Here is a 16,821-nt window from a genome sequence, read left to right as displayed (position 1 = left end):
TTATTTAATTTTTTTGTAATAATTTTAATTTCTTTAATAATTTGATTAATAAAATCAATATACATCGAGTTTCTGTCATTAATAAAGATTTTAGTAATAATAATGATATATGAGCAATTTTATAGTGTCACACTTTCTTCAATTTTAAAATGCAGATTGTCGTAAGGAAAATAAAGTAAGCGCAATATAGGTAATAAATAAGTAAAATAGGTATAATATAATAGGAAGTAAATATATAAGTTTATTAGTGAGACAACAAATTATACATAAATGCACCTACAATTAACTTCTAAACAAATTATGTATTATAAATACACTTTGTTATCGCTTGTAAGAATATTATAAATAATACAATGACTCTAACTTTATAATACTATAAATTTTTTTTATTCTGTTATAAAAAAGTTTATATATATATATATATATATATATATATATATATATATATATATATACGCACGAATGAAATATAAATATGTTAATAAAAAAAAATAGAATATCTATCATATATATATAAAATATGTTAATTCGTTTTTATATATCTGCACCAAAATTAATAGAAATACTTATTATAGATAATTAATAGAAAATTATTATAAATTCACTCATGCGAGCAAAGGATTTGTACTGATTATAATTAAATGTTAAGAGTTTATTTAAAGTTCAAATAAATAATTCACGAAAGAATAAGAACTAATTCTATGTGAATTTTAAAATCGCGTTCACAAGGCGATAAATTTTAGATGTCACTTTTCATAATCTTTGTCTCATCAAGAAATTATTTTGCTTGAATTTATTTTCCTATGTCTGCTAATTCTGCGAGAAATGATTTACACTTATTCTGGAGTACTTTAACGGCTTCTGTGAATAGCACGGCTGGTGGTAATGTTCCCACAGATTCTATGGTGACTATAAATAATTAATTAATTAATTATACACAATCATACAAACATAAATATATATATATATATTACATATAAACTTTCTAACTATCATAAGCTGTAGCTTCAACTTGCCCAAAAGAAAAAATAATTCGTAACACAATGATAGTAACAAATCTTAATTAATTCTTTTTCAATGATTCTTTTTCAATGAGATTATTTATACTTACAGATAAAATGATCCTTTACCCGACTCATTTCCACACAATTCTTTAGCTGATCGTAACGATAAACGTTTCTGGAACAACTATCGTAACGAACATTTTTAACACGCGCTTCCCGGTACTTCTGACCTGAGTTTGTCTCTTGTTCTACTACTTCTATCACGCCGGGGCTGAAACAACTCTTCAAAAGATCCGCGTCTTCATCTCTCACGGGTTTGATTAGCTGAATGGCCGGTAAGAGACGATATGATGCAGTAGCTAAACATATTATATAATACTGATATAAACAATTTATTTTAAACTTAAAAATTAAAAAATAACATTATATTTGTCTATCTGTTTAATTTATGATATTTATATTAGAATATGAGAATTAAAAAAATGTTTTATCAGCAAAATTCTTACGTACCTACGGGAGAAAATTTGGCATGATCTTTGCCGATGCCTTTAACTGCATGCATAAACAAATGAATCTCATGACCAGGACGCATTTTACATATTAATATGTCGTTTTCTAAAATACCAATTTGTTCTGCTTTAAACTTCTCTGCTTGCCGGCCTATTGGTACCCATTTAATGTCCTTACTGTAAACTGTAAGAAGAATGCTACATGTTATGTATTTTATTTATGATGTTCAGAAACTAATATAATATTAAGCCTTCTTTGTACTGAAGTATACTAAAACTTTTTCACTTTTGCCACTTCAAATCAATATATCAATTTCAATTTAAGCATGATATAAGAATAATAATGATATAAGAAAATTAATTTTTTATTATTGTTAAAATCTTTTATGTCATAATTTTAAATACGAGTATATATTAGTTCAGCTAGAAAGAATAAACCTATAAATTTATGAAAGTCAAATCGTCTTTAGAATGTTTAACAGTTTAACGACAAAAGAATTTTTTATCAGATGAAAAACTTAAATTCAGTTCCTGTCCTATCATTTCACATATAATTAATTAGAAAAATATTACATTGTGATTAAAATAACGCGTGATTTTGCATGATAGTGATTGACTTATTATAGATTTTGAATTTGATGTCAATTTCATCCCATGTATGTTTTGGTTTTACAAGAGATTGTGAAAAATTATGAGTAAGAGTATAAGACAAGTGATATAAATTATCCAACTTATAAACCTATACATTTTATTTATATATTTTATTGTGATTAAGAAATTAAATAAACAAGATTGTTTTAAAAAAATTGTTGAAATCTGATCAGTAATCGAAAATTTAATAATAAGAAATTCAGTGAAGCACCTTTGCTATTTTTGTACATATCCTCTGGAAGACGAGAATTCTTAGGTGCTTGTGGATTTATATTGCACGTAACTTTCAACTCATATCTTAGAGTATCATTATCACTGACTGTATCATCTGTTTTTTTGTCATTCGGAGAATATTCGAATAATCTAGGATCTGCACGAAGAGGTATAAGTCCCAATCTTAAAAGCAAATTACATGTTAATTTGTTATATACAATTTTCATGAACATAAAAATAGAAAAACCTTGTTATTTCTCTCACCTATGTGCAAGTACTTCGTCTTGAATCAAGCTAGTATTATTTATAATATAAACCTTCTCAATAGCCATACTTGGTACTTCACTCAGTAATGTCCTGCGGAATGCATTAACTAGCGAAGTATGACAGCCACTTATATCAAATTCCATTTCTTGATCTTGTTCTTGAACTATATTTATTTTCAGGTTCTACAATAAGAAAAATATTTTTACTTATACTATATACTTATATTTTTATACTATATACTTATAATGTTTTTACACATATTGATATACATATTAATACATAATATATTGTTCTCTTTATTACAATGTGTTACCTTTATAAATTTCTCCAGCAGCGTTGATCTGTCTGTCGTATTACACATATATTCCTCAAACTGTTGAAACAAATTTATATTATATATATACTATATAAAATGCAAAATGCTTTTAGCGAATCTTAATAAACTTACATTTTCATATTCTTTCATAATCCAACGCGGTTCCCGATTATTCTCCATTGTTTAATATAAATTATACTTCTGCAACTGAGATTTGTACTGTTTTTTTTCTTCTTTTCAATAAGAAGTACTAGACTATCTACTTATTTCTTTAAATATTTTTCTTAACTTGCACTATTCGCGCACACTTTGCTGTTTTTTTTTTTTAATAATACAGACTAACTAATCGATAATTAAATTATCAAATAAAATACTTATTTTTTATAGTTATAATTTTTATTTAATATAGAAACAAATAATTAAATTAGAAATGACGAATTATAGCAGAAAATTTTAAGTAGATAAATACAGGGTCCGGCAAAATGATCTCCCACATTTTAATCTTTAATAATTTAAAAATGTGGGAGATCATTTTGCCGGACCCTGTATAAGTTTTGCCGATTGAATTAATTAGGATTTAACTCGAAAATCAATTGACTCCGAGAAAGTAATACAGGAACTGAACGTTAGAATAACGCTAAGTTCTCGTGATACCTTTCGTGATCGTATGCAAATCCTATAAACTCCAAAATCTATGAAGTTATCCCATGAAAATGAAAAACGTGGATTCCCGCACATCATCAGTTAATTGTCAGTTTACTTTAACACAACCCTCTACTTCGTTATTTCATCTGATATTTGAATAACGAGATACACCGTGGAATAAGTTATACTTTACCCAAAAGATATTTTAAATATTCTCAAATTGGAATGAGAGAACAACCATGTGTTTTAACACTATTCGATTACCGGTTGCCATTATGAAAAAAAAAATCCAGAGCAGCAGTGTTTTTTGTTAGAACAGAGTTGCTAGCATGCTCTTTTCTGCGCATGCGCGATATTTCAGTGTCATGAATTCAGCAATACGCATTACATAATTTTATTATCCATGTTTTTTTATCTGCACTTTATGTTTTCGAAAAGAACTTTATTTCGCTACAATATGTCATTAATTTTGTAATATAATTCTATAATATTATACAATATATTAGTTTGTTTGCATTGCTTGAAATCCCCAAAAATGTTTGCACTTAAAAAGGGATAAATATTCAAGCGTTGAAAAGAGAGAGAACGACGATAAGTGCAAAAAGTGCAGCAACGCGACAGACCGAGTAACGCACCACATGACATGGAATTCTCTTTCTACTATTGGTCAAATTTTGAGGCAAAAGGGGAGGAGAAAGAGAGAGAGAGAGAGAGAGAGAGAGAGAGAGAAAGAATGAGTGCAAGTGCAAAGGATAAACGTGCAGAGAGAAAGTGCAAGTAAAACTGACAGCAAGTGTATGTGTCACTTGTCAATTGTATGCTTCAGAATGGAAATAAGAACGTAGTAACGCGTCATTTGAGTTTAACACAGTGATTCGCGATTATGGTCAATCTGGACGAGTATAGAGAGAGTGTACGACAACTCAAACAATACGCGGCCGTTCACAATGTATCAGAGGCGCAAACGTCGGAAATATTTCAAGCTTGTTTTCGACAATTGGAAGCCAAGTACTCGAAAAAATCAAAGAAACAATCGAAATCTCTGCGAATTATTTTATCACTAGTTTTTATCTCCATCATACTGTTATGCTTATGCCAAAGCTGGTTAAATGTTATATTTATAAGAATTTCGCAAAACTCCATTTATCCCGCTTTATATATGTTGCGTAAAGCAGCTGTACCAATTGTCAACTTATATCCGTCGCTATCTGGTTTGTAATCCTCGAATGATTAGTATATTAAACTTTTTATTAGAATAATATAAAAAATTATATTAAGTGTTGGAATTAATTCGTAGCGTTTTTTAATGAAAGAATGTTATTTATTTCACATGAGCATTAAAAAATACATTAATGAAAGTACTTCCCATCACTTGTAAAACGCTACGAATTAATTCCAACACCTAATAGTATAAAAGAAAGTACCTTAATGTTTACATATTTAATAATATTTATTACTTCAGAATTATATGACGAATGGTGCTTGATAGAGAATCCGTATTTCTATGTCAACGATATGGACTGCTGGCCTTGTACTATGGTCCATTCTGTACTAGATTTAACTGGTCACAATATCAGCAGATCCTTTAACATCGGTATACCATATACTAGAGCAGAAAATAATACAATTGTTAAGATGAAAGATCTAATTAATTTATATTGGAGCAACCAAGATGTCTTTGATGAAGATGCTAAAAGAATTTTTTCTACCAATGAAACTTTTAAGTAAGTTTTCACGTATACTGTTAGAAATTTCGTTATGAAGTAACATGTAAAGGAAGCTTATGGTTATGAAATAATAAACTGAAGTAATAAATGGTTAAACTGAAAACTAAGTTACAGTAGTTTTAAATAAATATGTATATTCAAGTAATATTAATATGCAAATCTACATAAAATTTTATGGAAAGTATGTTAAATTTCATGTACATATATATGTACTTTTCAGTTACAAATATATTAAATTTAATGTAATGTTATGAAATTAAACTTGTATAACTTAAAAATATATTAAATTTTATGATATTTTTAACAGTGTATTCTCTAAAATCTTTGGAATGGAATCTCGCTCTAAATATTGAAAGAGTGACAGAACTTTCAATCATTAAAAATGAAATTTTACTCTAAAAAAATTTAAAAAGTTTTATATTGATTCGAAATATTAATTCGAATTTGACAGAATTTATAATTATATAACATCTATCTGATCAAACTGTATGTGATATACGTTTGCACAGAACTATCCGTGATGTTATGGATAATAGATTGGATATCTTCCACACTGCTTCTCTTTCTACTCACATATCTTGGAGAATAAACCGTATGAAGCCCAATAGAATACTCCGAAAGTTATTTCCAAAGCCAATGGAGACTCCGAATTGGTGGAGTCAAGGCACAGAGAAATATATTTTCATCGACGAGTCGGAATCATCGCCTTATCCATTGGTAGACAATGCATTCTAATTGCTATATCTTAGCAGATCTTAGCTATAAGTCAATTTATGAATTTTTAGCCCAATCCTGAATGTAGTAATATTGTAATACGATGCGTAGCCGGTGCAAGACTGATAAAAATGACACCAAGCTCGGAATGCGTTCAACATTGTAGATCTTCAACCATTTTATTGTCCGCTGGACATACATGTGAGTATTAGAGACCATAAATGATCTGCGCTCTTTTTTTTATTTCTATTTTATTTATATTATACATTTTATTTTCTTCTTTTATGTTCTTAAGTATGGTACAATTGGTGGTATTGGAGACCCGTGAGTCTACCAGTGTATAATGCTACTGCTCTTTCTATTGGTTATTTAACTTCGTTTTGTTAATATCACCGATAGGAAAAATATTATAGATATGTACCACAACAATGTAGCTAATAATGATGAAGCCATATTTAATAAAATTTATTAAGTTTATCTGCATTTTTCCTTCGTATTTACGTTTTATATATATAATTTCAAATATTAATTCGTGCATATAAGATTGTTTGCAGATTTAGATTTTTCGAGTGGAGTATTATTTCTGACAATACAATAACGCATGAAATAAAAAATGAAAATCAGCATCCTATCAACAAAGAATTTCCTGAGATCATTTCCTGGCATAATATTGTCTAAAATATAGGTATATTTGTGACACTCTAACTAATAAAATAAGTCTGTTTCCACTTTCGCCTATATTTAGTTTACATTTTTAAATGTCTCCACATAATCTAAAATACACTTGTAGAAATAAATTACAAATAATAATAAATAAGTTATGCGAAAATTGTTGTGCTCGCAAGAATTTGTCGTACTATTTTGTACGTATAATTCATGTGTCCAAATGTAAATAACTACACGGTGCGAAAAAGCGGACTCTAATCCCAATTCGCATTCGATATAATTTTTTTTTTCAATTTCCTAAGAGATTATCAGAAGATTCTGCTCCATGATAGGAAAGTTTTCCTCGTAAAATATCAGATTGTCACCTTGATGATATCGTCAGTGGAGCATTCTCTGGCGTTTACTCGAACTTCTGCTTGAGTTTCTGCTTGTACAACACAGGTAGTAGGGAGAACAATGCAAACACACACAGTACGATTACACTGTTCCACGACCACGCATCGCTCGACGACGTGAGGTTGTGCAATGTTTGACCCGCCTGTATGGCGACGAAGGAAGGCGGCGCGACGCCGAAGAAGGTGCCGACAGTGAACGGCATTATTGGCACACCAATTACCGGGCTGGCTAAATTGATGAACCAATTTGGCAGTAACGGCGTCATCCGGAGGAATAACATATAGTTTAGTAGATTATCACGATGTTTGGTCACGGTAATGGTCCACTCGTTTGCCTTTTCTGGAAAGTATCGATACAGCAATCGCCTGCCCAGCAATGAGGACAGCAAGTAGCACAGAGTGGCGCCGATTGCACTACATGTACATACGAGTATCAGCGCGACCGGAAAACGGAACAGAAATCCGGAAAGAATTGAGAGAAAAATAGAGCCTGGAATGGCAAACGTTTGCAGGCTATTGAGATATAATGTAAGGAACATATTGTCTTAATAAGCTCTTTTTCGGAAAATGTTCTGGTACTCAAGTTGAAGTGAAACAAATATAAAATACGGTCAATATCTCATTATAACTACTACAAAGCATTGATTGAGCTAATAAAAAAAATTTACTAATTGTTCCATCAAAGAGTGCAGCTTGTTTTATTTCAATTTATCAATGTATACCAGTTCAGAACAGTTTTCGAAAAAGGACAGATTAAAAGCAAAGATATGTGACTAGTGCCCGTATTCATAGTCAGACCTTGTACTTAAGGCTTCCTTAAATTTATCTTTAGATGCTCAGCAGCCAATGAAATAATTCGTAGAATATCTAAAGATATTTTAGGAAGTCTTAAATATAAGGGCTAACTATGAATATATGGGTATAGAATATTCAAGGATACAAGATGTAGATGATAAACAGTCCAGCCAATACTTGGAAGTAATATAAATCCTTATATCGTTCTAACAGTTTTCCCAAATTCTTGGCATCTTCTATGTGAAGCGGTAGCTTCATATGCTGCTTTTCATCTCTATAAAAAGAATACACAAAGGCTCCATTATTATATCCAATACAATGTACAAAGTATGAACACAAAGATATACAGATGAATGACTGTTCTTACTCTTCTAAGTCTGGAAAACTCGTGTACACATAAAATAACGCAGTCAACGAGGCCACAAAAATGAGTCCAACAGTTATTACTGCTCTTCTTGTCGAAGCTTCATTATTGGCTGCTTTAGGCACTCCTACAAAGAATATAAAAATTTATATATTTATATATTAAATATATTTAATATAAAATTTAATTTTGTTAATCTTCTATTACAACTTTCGCGACTAAACATAAAAAAAAAGAAAACAATATATTTTAGCTGCTTCGGTTTTGCAAATCGGAGATATTTGTAATCATTCTATTCTTGTTCACTGAATTCGGAGCTTCCGATTTGCGAAATTAAATGCAGCTATTACATTTAGTTTCAAAATAAAAGAGAAACTAAAATACATGAAATTAAATATTGAGAGTAAATCGAAAAATATATCAAATCTATAATAGATGTACAAATACAATAAGTAAATACTGAGGGCCACGTGGATTCACTGATATTTTTTTTTACTCGACTATCATCGAATTACTTACGCGCTTTTACACGTGTCACTTTGAGATTGCGTCGCGCCATTTCTGATATGCGTGCACGTTTGCTGATCGACATCTAAACACGCCATTTCCCGGCACATTTCCCTCGCAAAAAACAATCACGCGATCGCGATGTCTCACCTGATCTTACGTCAGCCTGCGGGCTCATCGTTCGCCTTTCTCCGGATATCGCTTTCGCGAACTCGGTTTCTATAATCCGCGCGCTTTCTCGTCCAGTCTCGTCTCAGTGCATATCGTACGAATGCAACTGACGTGTAATATCAGTGTTAGAACGGCTGCACCGTGACGAGAAGGATCTTCGAATCACAAGGCTGATAACAGCTTCTTTCGCTTTTAGCGAAAATCAGCTGACAGCCTCGTGTTGTCTCGGCATTGGATGATTGGACACGTTTGACCATAGACTGCGCGTTTCCGTTATAAGTATAAAGATCGTTAAACACGTCGGCAATGTAGTTTTGCACGTTTGCACTTTCAATCATCTCTTCATATGCGTATTTTTTTAAGTTTTATATACTGGTTTTATTATACCGGTCTCATAAAAATTTGAAAAAATTCTTGCATATGAAAAAGCTTTAACAACAACAAGTTTTTGCTATTATATAAATCTCAGATTGTATTTCATATTAATTTTTTTACAAATTTATGTACCAGAATTCGCAATTAAAATAGACATTATAGACAATCCAAGACAGTTCAAGTTTGCTAAAATGTTAATAAGATCGAGAGAAGAATAGTGAGTCTGTGCCTTTCTTACAATTGTATACATATAACATAATGAGGAGAAAAGAAAAACAATTAATTTATATATTTTTTTGTTTAGAAAGAGATGCAATACATGTTATAGAACAAATTTGCTGTATCGACAGTCAATAAGGTAGTGATTGATAAAATTAATTTAAAAAAGCATTTCTCAATCCAATTAATCACTTTTTAACATTCCATTGTTCTTTATTATTATTATTATTATAATATTAATCATAAAGTTTAAATTGAAAAAATAAATTTCTTTGATATATATTTAAAATATCAAGTAACATAAATATTATAATTTCATATAGTAGTATAACTGTTATATAACATATATTACACTTTTACTGTTGAGCATAAAATGATACATTAATGTTATATTACTGTCATATTTAGTGTTTATATGAATAACGGCTCTAGTCCTCTACAACACAAAGTTGCATAAAAGTTGCAGCAACACTGTGAAAAATGAAATCGACGTTAATTTCATTGTCATTTTTCGCAGTGTTGCTGCAACTTTTGTAGAAATTTTGCAGCAATATTGATATATAAGTTTTTTTATTTTGAAATAAAATCATTTTAACGGTCGTTCAATCAGGAGATATTTGTATCGCTTAAAGGAAACAGAATGCATAATTTGTTTAAAAATTTTTATCAAGATAAAATGTATCTATAACATTATAATTATGATTTGAGCTGTGACTCGTACAGTATATTTCAAGCAACCAATAGTTCTTTTTTTACTCCTCGATTGGAATTATGAAGAATATTCTCGTCTATTTTGGTACTTCCTTTCCTTTCCTTTCTTACTATTCTGCCACTCTTCAAGCAGTTGAAAAGTGGAAGACATGAGACTTTACAGGATACGATTAAAATAATTTCCTTGACGTCTTTAGAATGGAATGTGTAAAGGATCTAATTATATTCTTATACATTCAAAATTGCCAATTTTGACGTCAATAATGATTAAGAACAAGAAAAAATAGTACAAAATATTAATAATACTTACGTTACGCGAATCAATTTAAGAAAATTTTAAGTCTCTAGAAATTCTAAAACAGCTAAAAAAATCATTTTTAAGTTGTGCAAGAAATCTATGTGTACAAAAAAAAGTGAGGCACTCGATATAAAGAATGAAATATTTTTCTAATCTTAATTACTATCAATTGAGGATTATGCTACTATTAATTTTTTAATTTTTATTTTAGTTTTTTGCAACAAGATCTTAAAAAATAGCGCATTTCAGAAAGTAAACAATAATTTAAATTAAAAATAATTAAAATTAAAACAATTTTTTTTTAAAGTTTTACAAAATTAACTTAAATATCCAATCCCAAAAGTAGAACACAAAATTATAGTAAGATCAAAATAACATCGAATTGAAGCATTTTAGGAAAAATTATGATGCTATTCGATACACTTTTAACAATGATTTTGTAATGAATTCTTGATATAACAATATCATTTGAATTAATTTTTTAATTAAAAATTATATCAAAAAATTTATCAAAAAATCGTCGTTAAAAAAGTGTCACAGTGGGTATAATAATATCGTTGTGATTCTTTCTAAAATAATTTCTACTTGATATCATCTTGATCTTATTATATGATTTTATCTAGGATCCAAATAAATATTATACGGTTATACATACACATTTAAAACTAAAGAAATTATGAAAATAATTAATAATGCATATATTGGGTCATTTAAAAAGTATCCGTGGTTTTTTCATTCAAAAATTGAACAAAAAACCGCGGATACTTTTTAAATGACCTAATATTGTTAGAGTATGTGTGTTAGAGTATTATTAATCTATAAATCCTAATATTATATTTCACGTGATGTTAAAATGTAATTTGTAAATATTCTATATTTTTCACTTCTGTATATTTTACTATATAATAATATTTTACTATAATATTCAATGTGACACAATCGTCGGCGCTATTTGACACAATAATATATAGAAAGGAATACGGAAGCGGGCGGAAGGAGAGAGAAAGAGAATAAAAGAGTAAGAGAGTAAAAGTAGAAGTAGGTAAGGCTCTCTCCTTCGTTCGTTGACGACAGACCAGCTCCAGATGCTGTCTGCCTAACTAAACGAGGCAACTAAACGTATGTCAAGATCACGCTGGGACGATACTTTGGGACATCTCGCCGTGGGAAAAGACAGGAAGTGGAAACGTCTTCTGACGTGAACCTAGGAATTGCCTGGATCGGCTCAGGAGCGGACTAAACAAGTAGATTCAAAATGTATTTACTTTTCGCTATGATGATTGGGCTTAAAATAATAATAAGAAATATATGAAATAACATTTAGGCAGTATATATTAAAAATAAAACGAGAAATTAAAAAGTGTCAATGATATTAAGGATGTTTTGGCTAGGCAACATTAGCTAAAAGTATCTGTTAAAGATCAGCTATGAAAAAATATTTAATTAATTAATAGTGAAACATTTAAACTAGTTAATTAAAAAAATTATGTTATAAATATAAAATTATCCTAAAACTATCTACAAAAAAAAAATAAATTAACAAATAATTTAGTTTTATGCAGCGAATTGATCATACTTTACTGCAGTTTTATACCATACAAAAAATACTCTATTTTTTTTTAAAGACAAATGTAATAATTTTAAGATAAAGAATTACTATATAATTTATAGGATTTAGAATAATCACTATAATTTAGGACTTAGAATAATTACCCAAAAGAATCCCAGTAAACACGCATGTCTTACAGATATTTCAAAAGACAACTTAAAAGAGGCGTCTGTAAAACTTTTTTGAAAAGACGACTTTAAGCTGACTTTCAGTCAAGTTTTAAAGACAACTTTTTTAAAATGTCATTCAGTCATTTAAGATATTATTTAAGTCATCTTTAAGATTATTTAAGATTAAGTTTTAAGATATATTTGAGAACAAAAGATAAGACATATATTTTTATAAAATAATTCATAAAATTTAACTGATGGCGATATGACGCATTTATACAATAATATACGCATTTATACATATCGCATGTAAAATACGTGGTGCTTTCAGTATTGTCGGTATTGTGCTTTAGTTGCTTATTGAATTCTTTCGACTACTTTCTGTTTCCGGCAATTCCGGAACGCCGAACCGTCTATATACTAAATCATATATGTGTACATTGCAATATCTTATAAATATTTAACAATGGCTATGTTCTCTGGTATACATTGTCAGCACTGAAAATCTATAGTATTCGTAACGTAAATTGCCGATTTTCGAAAATCTATAGTTTACGTTATATATATTTAAAGATTTTCAATACTATCAGTGTAAATCAGAACTCGGCCAATATAATCTATAGAAATTGTAATGTCCAAAATTATTCTGAAAGACATCTGAAGAATGACATTATAAAATGTCTCAAAAACGTCTTATAGACATTATAGGGACTGTCTGAAAGACAACTATTAAAATGTCCAAAACGTATCTTATATGACGTCTGACAGACATAAGACGTCTTAAAGACACTTTAAAGACATCTTTTAGTAAAAAATGTCAGACGTCCGAGGGAACGTTGAGTCGTCTTATGCTCACTTCCATCAATGTAGATTAACTCTAATCTCGGTTCTAATTTTTAGAAAAAGATGAAGAGTAAGTTGAACCGAGATTAGAGTTAATCTACATTGATGCCCTATTAACGGGCATTAAAGGCGTTCTTTAAGACGTCTTATTATTTACTGGGATCAGGGATGTATGTTTCAAATAAATTTAAATCCATGGTTATACATTCGATGTTCGCATTGAATGCTGCCAGCTCTGTTGACTGACGCTTTCGAGAGCAATAACGCGTATGTACGCCTCGTCACCGTTAACTAGTCTCGCTCCTCCATCCGTTTCCTTCCGTTTTCCTAATTCCGTTTCCTGATTCGTAACGCTCGGCGGACCGGCCGCGGCGGCGAGTACGCGAATAACGAAAGCCGCGTGAATGAAACGATCATATATTAAGTTTCTTCGACGGGACGCGGGGAATAAATTTACACCTATAAGTCTGAATGATATCGCCGTTGCGATCGCGCCGGTAATGAGTCCCGCCCCGAGATGAATTAAGGCACCCGAAATGATCTTCTTCTTCTTAATTGGCATTGTCTTCAGACGAAAGCAACCTAGTCCAATGTGAAACAAAGAATAGAATTCATAATCAAAAAATTTATGTGAAGTTAATGATGAAGAGATGAGAATTATGAACTTGATACAACAGCGAATCAATTACAGAAGATACTTTTAATGGATAAACGATGAAGGCCGCTGCTCAAAGAATATATCAAATCAAGAGAAAGTCAAAAGGAGACTTTATTTTGACATCAAAAATCAAAATGATGATTTTTTTCAGAAGAGATCATTTTGTAATATTATTATTTAAATTTATCAGCGATTCAAAATTCGACAAATCTCGATGATCTAAATAAATACGCTATCTTTGTCTTAAAATTATCACATCTATTAAAATAAGTGAAGTATATCCTATTGAATATATGTATACAATTAATATCTAAATTACTATTACATTTTTTTAATATTATATTAGAGTATCAATTAATACAGTGTGGTTCGACTTAAGATTGCATGTGTCACATGTCAAAACATTACCAAAAATATAAAAATTTCGTAGACAACACTTTTCTACTGTTACAAAATTTGTCTGTTTATTGTCAAGAATCATAAAGTCGTTTTGATTTTTTGTTGATTTTAATGTGTTCCTTGGGCGGGCGTTATCGCTTTTGGCCGATCTATTATGCAATTCGGCATGGCGTGTTTTGCGCAATTTGCGCATTCAGGTAGATTTGTCAGACAGATTAAAACGTGCGCGCGCGATCACATCGGCCACGTTAGCGACGATAATTAGCTTACCCACGTGCAGCGACGATAATTAGCTAGGAATGCAACAAAGTCATAATGAGATCGGAGAATCCGCGAGAGATCGCGCAGAATACGTTACTCCGGAGATGATTAATAATGCCGCTCGATATAATTAGTCGTATATATCGCGCGCGCTAATATCTAACGTCGATGGCTTCCTGGTCAATCCAAGATGTGATGTATAACACTGAAAAAAAATATTGATAAGTATTTGTTTGAATATTTTTAAGTAAATATTTATTAAACATAAAGCTATATTTATCTGATATTATAACCTTTAATTTTATTTAATTATCATTTTTATAGAGTAAATATTTGTTTAGTGTAAATTTATGTTTACTTTAATACTGTTCAAAGAAATATGTATTAAGATTTAATAACTTTTGTTCAGTAAATGTACAGTCAATCTGCTAAATTTTTGAAAAAAACGAATCGAGAATTAACGAGACGATATAACGAGGACTTTTATTTAGAATCATGCTTTATTATTTTTTCGTTGCGCATTGTAATTTGCACACTACATTTACAAGTAAATCATACTGTTGTACAAAAAGAATCTCAAAATATTTTTTTAGCACAACATTTTGCAGCACAATTTTTCTCATCGGTTTTTTTTTCCTCCATAGATAATTCATATCAAAGGATTAATTTATATCAAAATAAAATTGAATTCGATGAAGAATTAGTTTTCATACATGATATAAGTAATGTGATGAAAAAATAAGTGTCATAAATACAAAGCTCAATAATGGCTCAATAATTTTTTAGCTATAATGGAATATCAAACTTGTGCTCACCTTTGATATCATAATTCAAAAATATACTATATTATATCTTTCGTTCATCATAATATAAGCTTACATATGTATGTAAAAACTAACTTATTTCACTGGGACAATTTTCTATATAATTTTCTATACATATAATACAGGATGCTTTGTCAAATTAACAACAATTCTTCACTGAGAGAAAAATATTTGATATTTGTAACTATAATTATATATTATTATAATTATGATTATCACTGCTATATAATAATAATAACAGCTATGTATATAGTTCTAGCAACAAATGTAATATGTCATAAAAACCATATTTTTTATGATTGTCCCAAAATGTAATTATAAAATTATAGTCACTTGAATCATTTTTATGGTAATCTCAACTATTTTATGGTTATAATAACTATAATTATAGTCATTTTAGATTGCCAACTATATACATAGTTACTGTTATTATTATTGTAGCAGTAATAATCATAATTATAATAATATATAATTATAGTTACAAATACAAAGCATTTTTCTCTCAGTGTTCTTTCACCGTCTATGCTACAGGTAATCGAGAAGCGACCAGCCAACCAGTCGTTTCTCTGCTCGGTTCTAAGGTTAATACCACCGTGGAATGCAGGAGGACCGAGTTAGGAGAGGATGGGACGACTGGACCACTCCGCGCTCCGAGGCCGTTATCTCTCGCGAGTTTAATCATCTCAGGTAAGAGAGGAGATCGACATAAGAACGGAGAATGGCGCAGAACCTGTCGGACCTCTTCAGTCCCCCTTGCACGGATCTCATGACAATTTCAAACCTTCTCTTCGTCTCTATCCGGAGAAAATTTTTTCTCCTATCGACCAGTCTGCGTTGATCTCTATGATCTTGCTGCTTCCTCTTGTCAGGCCACTTTATCGCATTTATTAACTCTAGAGCCCATTTGTTACAAATAAATAAAACACATACATTGGATGTATAAGGCCTTGATTATTAAAACAATGCTCGTGGACTCTATCAATCTTTCTGAGAGATTAAATTTGAGGATAAAATATTAAATTAAATATATTAATATTAAATATGTTTCGACTTATGTACTTTTAATTATTCATTGTAAGAAGGATTTCTATTTAAGGAAACGTATATGAAAACCATGGAAACCTTTCTTTTTTCTTTCTTTCTTCATTTCTTTAGACATGATTCTTATACGAATATAATTTCTTTTCTCTTGGATAATTTACTTCACAATAATACCGCAAGATGATTATAATACAATAATTATACAGTAATCAATTATACTATATAATAATTGCATTTTTGATAGAAATGTAACTATGAAAAATATTCTTATAGATATGTTTCTATGGAAATCATACAAACGTTCCTATATTCCTTTTCATTATATAATTTGCTAAAAATATAAAGCGTCTACAAATTGTATAATTTATATATATATATATATATATACACTTTTATTATATTAGGTGTTGGAATTAATTCGTAGCGTTTTACAAGTGATGGGAAGTACTTTCATTAATGTATTTTTTAATGCTCATGTGAAATAAATAACATTCTTTCATTAAAAAACGCTACGAATTAATTTCAACAC

General features: G+C 29.9%; 3 protein-coding genes across 7 annotated transcripts; 1 reads left to right on the top strand and 2 right to left on the bottom strand.

Moving 5' to 3' along the window:
* Nucleotides 1–218: 218 nt before the first annotated feature.
* On the bottom strand, nt 219–3,922 carry Polr1C (RNA polymerase I and III subunit C). Of its 2 annotated transcripts, none has more exons than XM_011062919.2 (8): nt 3,799–3,922; nt 3,093–3,167; nt 2,958–3,017; nt 2,642–2,826; nt 2,376–2,560; nt 1,515–1,697; nt 1,112–1,363; nt 219–909 (listed from the first exon to the last, which is right to left on the bottom strand). In XM_011062919.2, exons 2-8 carry the CDS (start codon nt 3,138–3,140, stop codon nt 794–796), a joined length of 1,029 nt encoding a protein of 342 aa, XP_011061221.1. In that variant the 5' UTR covers nt 3,141–3,167; nt 3,799–3,922; the 3' UTR covers nt 219–793. The 2 variants fall into 2 exon arrangements, with proteins under 2 accessions (XP_011061221.1, XP_011061214.1); XM_011062912.2 differs by having other exon boundaries at nt 3,615–3,871.
* A 107-nt stretch (nt 3,923–4,029) lies between these two features.
* LOC105150090 (hypothetical protein) lies at nt 4,030–6,774 on the top strand. 3 transcript variants are annotated; one of them, XM_011062955.2, is made up of 5 exons: nt 4,030–4,816; nt 5,068–5,329; nt 5,842–6,049; nt 6,118–6,247; nt 6,601–6,774. In XM_011062955.2, the coding sequence occupies exons 1-5, from the start codon at nt 4,489–4,491 to the stop codon at nt 6,642–6,644; spliced, it is 972 nt and encodes a 323-aa protein (XP_011061257.2). In that variant the 5' UTR covers nt 4,030–4,488; the 3' UTR covers nt 6,645–6,774. The 3 variants fall into 3 exon arrangements, with proteins under 3 accessions (XP_011061257.2, XP_011061259.2, XP_011061252.2); XM_011062957.2 differs by having other exon boundaries at nt 4,037–4,816; nt 6,590–6,774; XM_011062950.2 differs by lacking the exon at nt 6,601–6,774 and adding an exon at nt 6,342–6,529 and having other exon boundaries at nt 4,110–4,816.
* Nucleotides 6,765–9,219, bottom strand: stas (Transmembrane protein stas). Of its 2 annotated transcripts, none has more exons than XM_011062932.2 (4): nt 8,786–9,219; nt 8,270–8,393; nt 8,048–8,176; nt 6,765–7,620 (listed from the first exon to the last, which is right to left on the bottom strand). In XM_011062932.2, the coding sequence occupies exons 1-4, from the start codon at nt 8,856–8,858 to the stop codon at nt 7,113–7,115; spliced, it is 834 nt and encodes a 277-aa protein (XP_011061234.1). In that variant the 5' UTR covers nt 8,859–9,219; the 3' UTR covers nt 6,765–7,112. The 2 variants fall into 2 exon arrangements, with proteins under 2 accessions (XP_011061234.1, XP_011061241.1); XM_011062939.2 differs by having other exon boundaries at nt 8,924–9,218.
* Between the last annotated feature and the right edge of the window lie 7,602 nt (nt 9,220–16,821).

The sequence above is a fragment of the Acromyrmex echinatior genome, chromosome 3, assembly GCF_024713525.1.
Source record: "Acromyrmex echinatior isolate Ae372 chromosome 3, ASM2471352v2, whole genome shotgun sequence".
Classification (NCBI taxonomy): domain Eukaryota; kingdom Metazoa; phylum Arthropoda; class Insecta; order Hymenoptera; family Formicidae; genus Acromyrmex; species Acromyrmex echinatior.
This window is presented reverse-complemented; position numbering and strand designations above follow the sequence as displayed.

Coding starts and splice junctions, on each gene's coding strand:
- Polr1C (XM_011062919.2), bottom strand. CDS start 3,140: ATGGAGAATAATCGGGAACCGCGTTGGATTATGAAAGAATATGAAAAT. Junction 2,561..2,641: donor GACGAAGTACTTGCACATAG/GTGAGAGAAATA, acceptor TTTGCTTTTAAG/ATTGGGACTTATACCTCTTC. Junction 1,364..1,514: donor TGCCAAATTTTCTCCCGTAG/GTACGTAAGAAT, acceptor TAATATGTTTAG/CTACTGCATCATATCGTCTC.
- LOC105150090 (XM_011062950.2), top strand. CDS start 4,489: ATGGTCAATCTGGACGAGTATAGAGAGAGTGTACGACAACTCAAACAA. Junction 6,050..6,117: donor AATCATCGCCTTATCCATTG/GTAGACAATGCA, acceptor ATGAATTTTTAG/CCCAATCCTGAATGTAGTAA. Junction 6,248..6,341: donor ATTGTCCGCTGGACATACAT/GTGAGTATTAGA, acceptor TATGTTCTTAAG/TATGGTACAATTGGTGGTAT.
- stas (XM_011062932.2), bottom strand. CDS start 8,858: ATGTCGATCAGCAAACGTGCACGCATATCAGAAATGGCGCGACGCAAT. Junction 8,394..8,785: donor AGTGACACGTGTAAAAGCGC/GTAAGTAATTCG, acceptor TATTCTTTGTAG/GAGTGCCTAAAGCAGCCAAT. Junction 7,621..8,047: donor CTGTTTATCATCTACATCTT/GTATCCTTGAAT, acceptor ATATCTCAATAG/CCTGCAAACGTTTGCCATTC.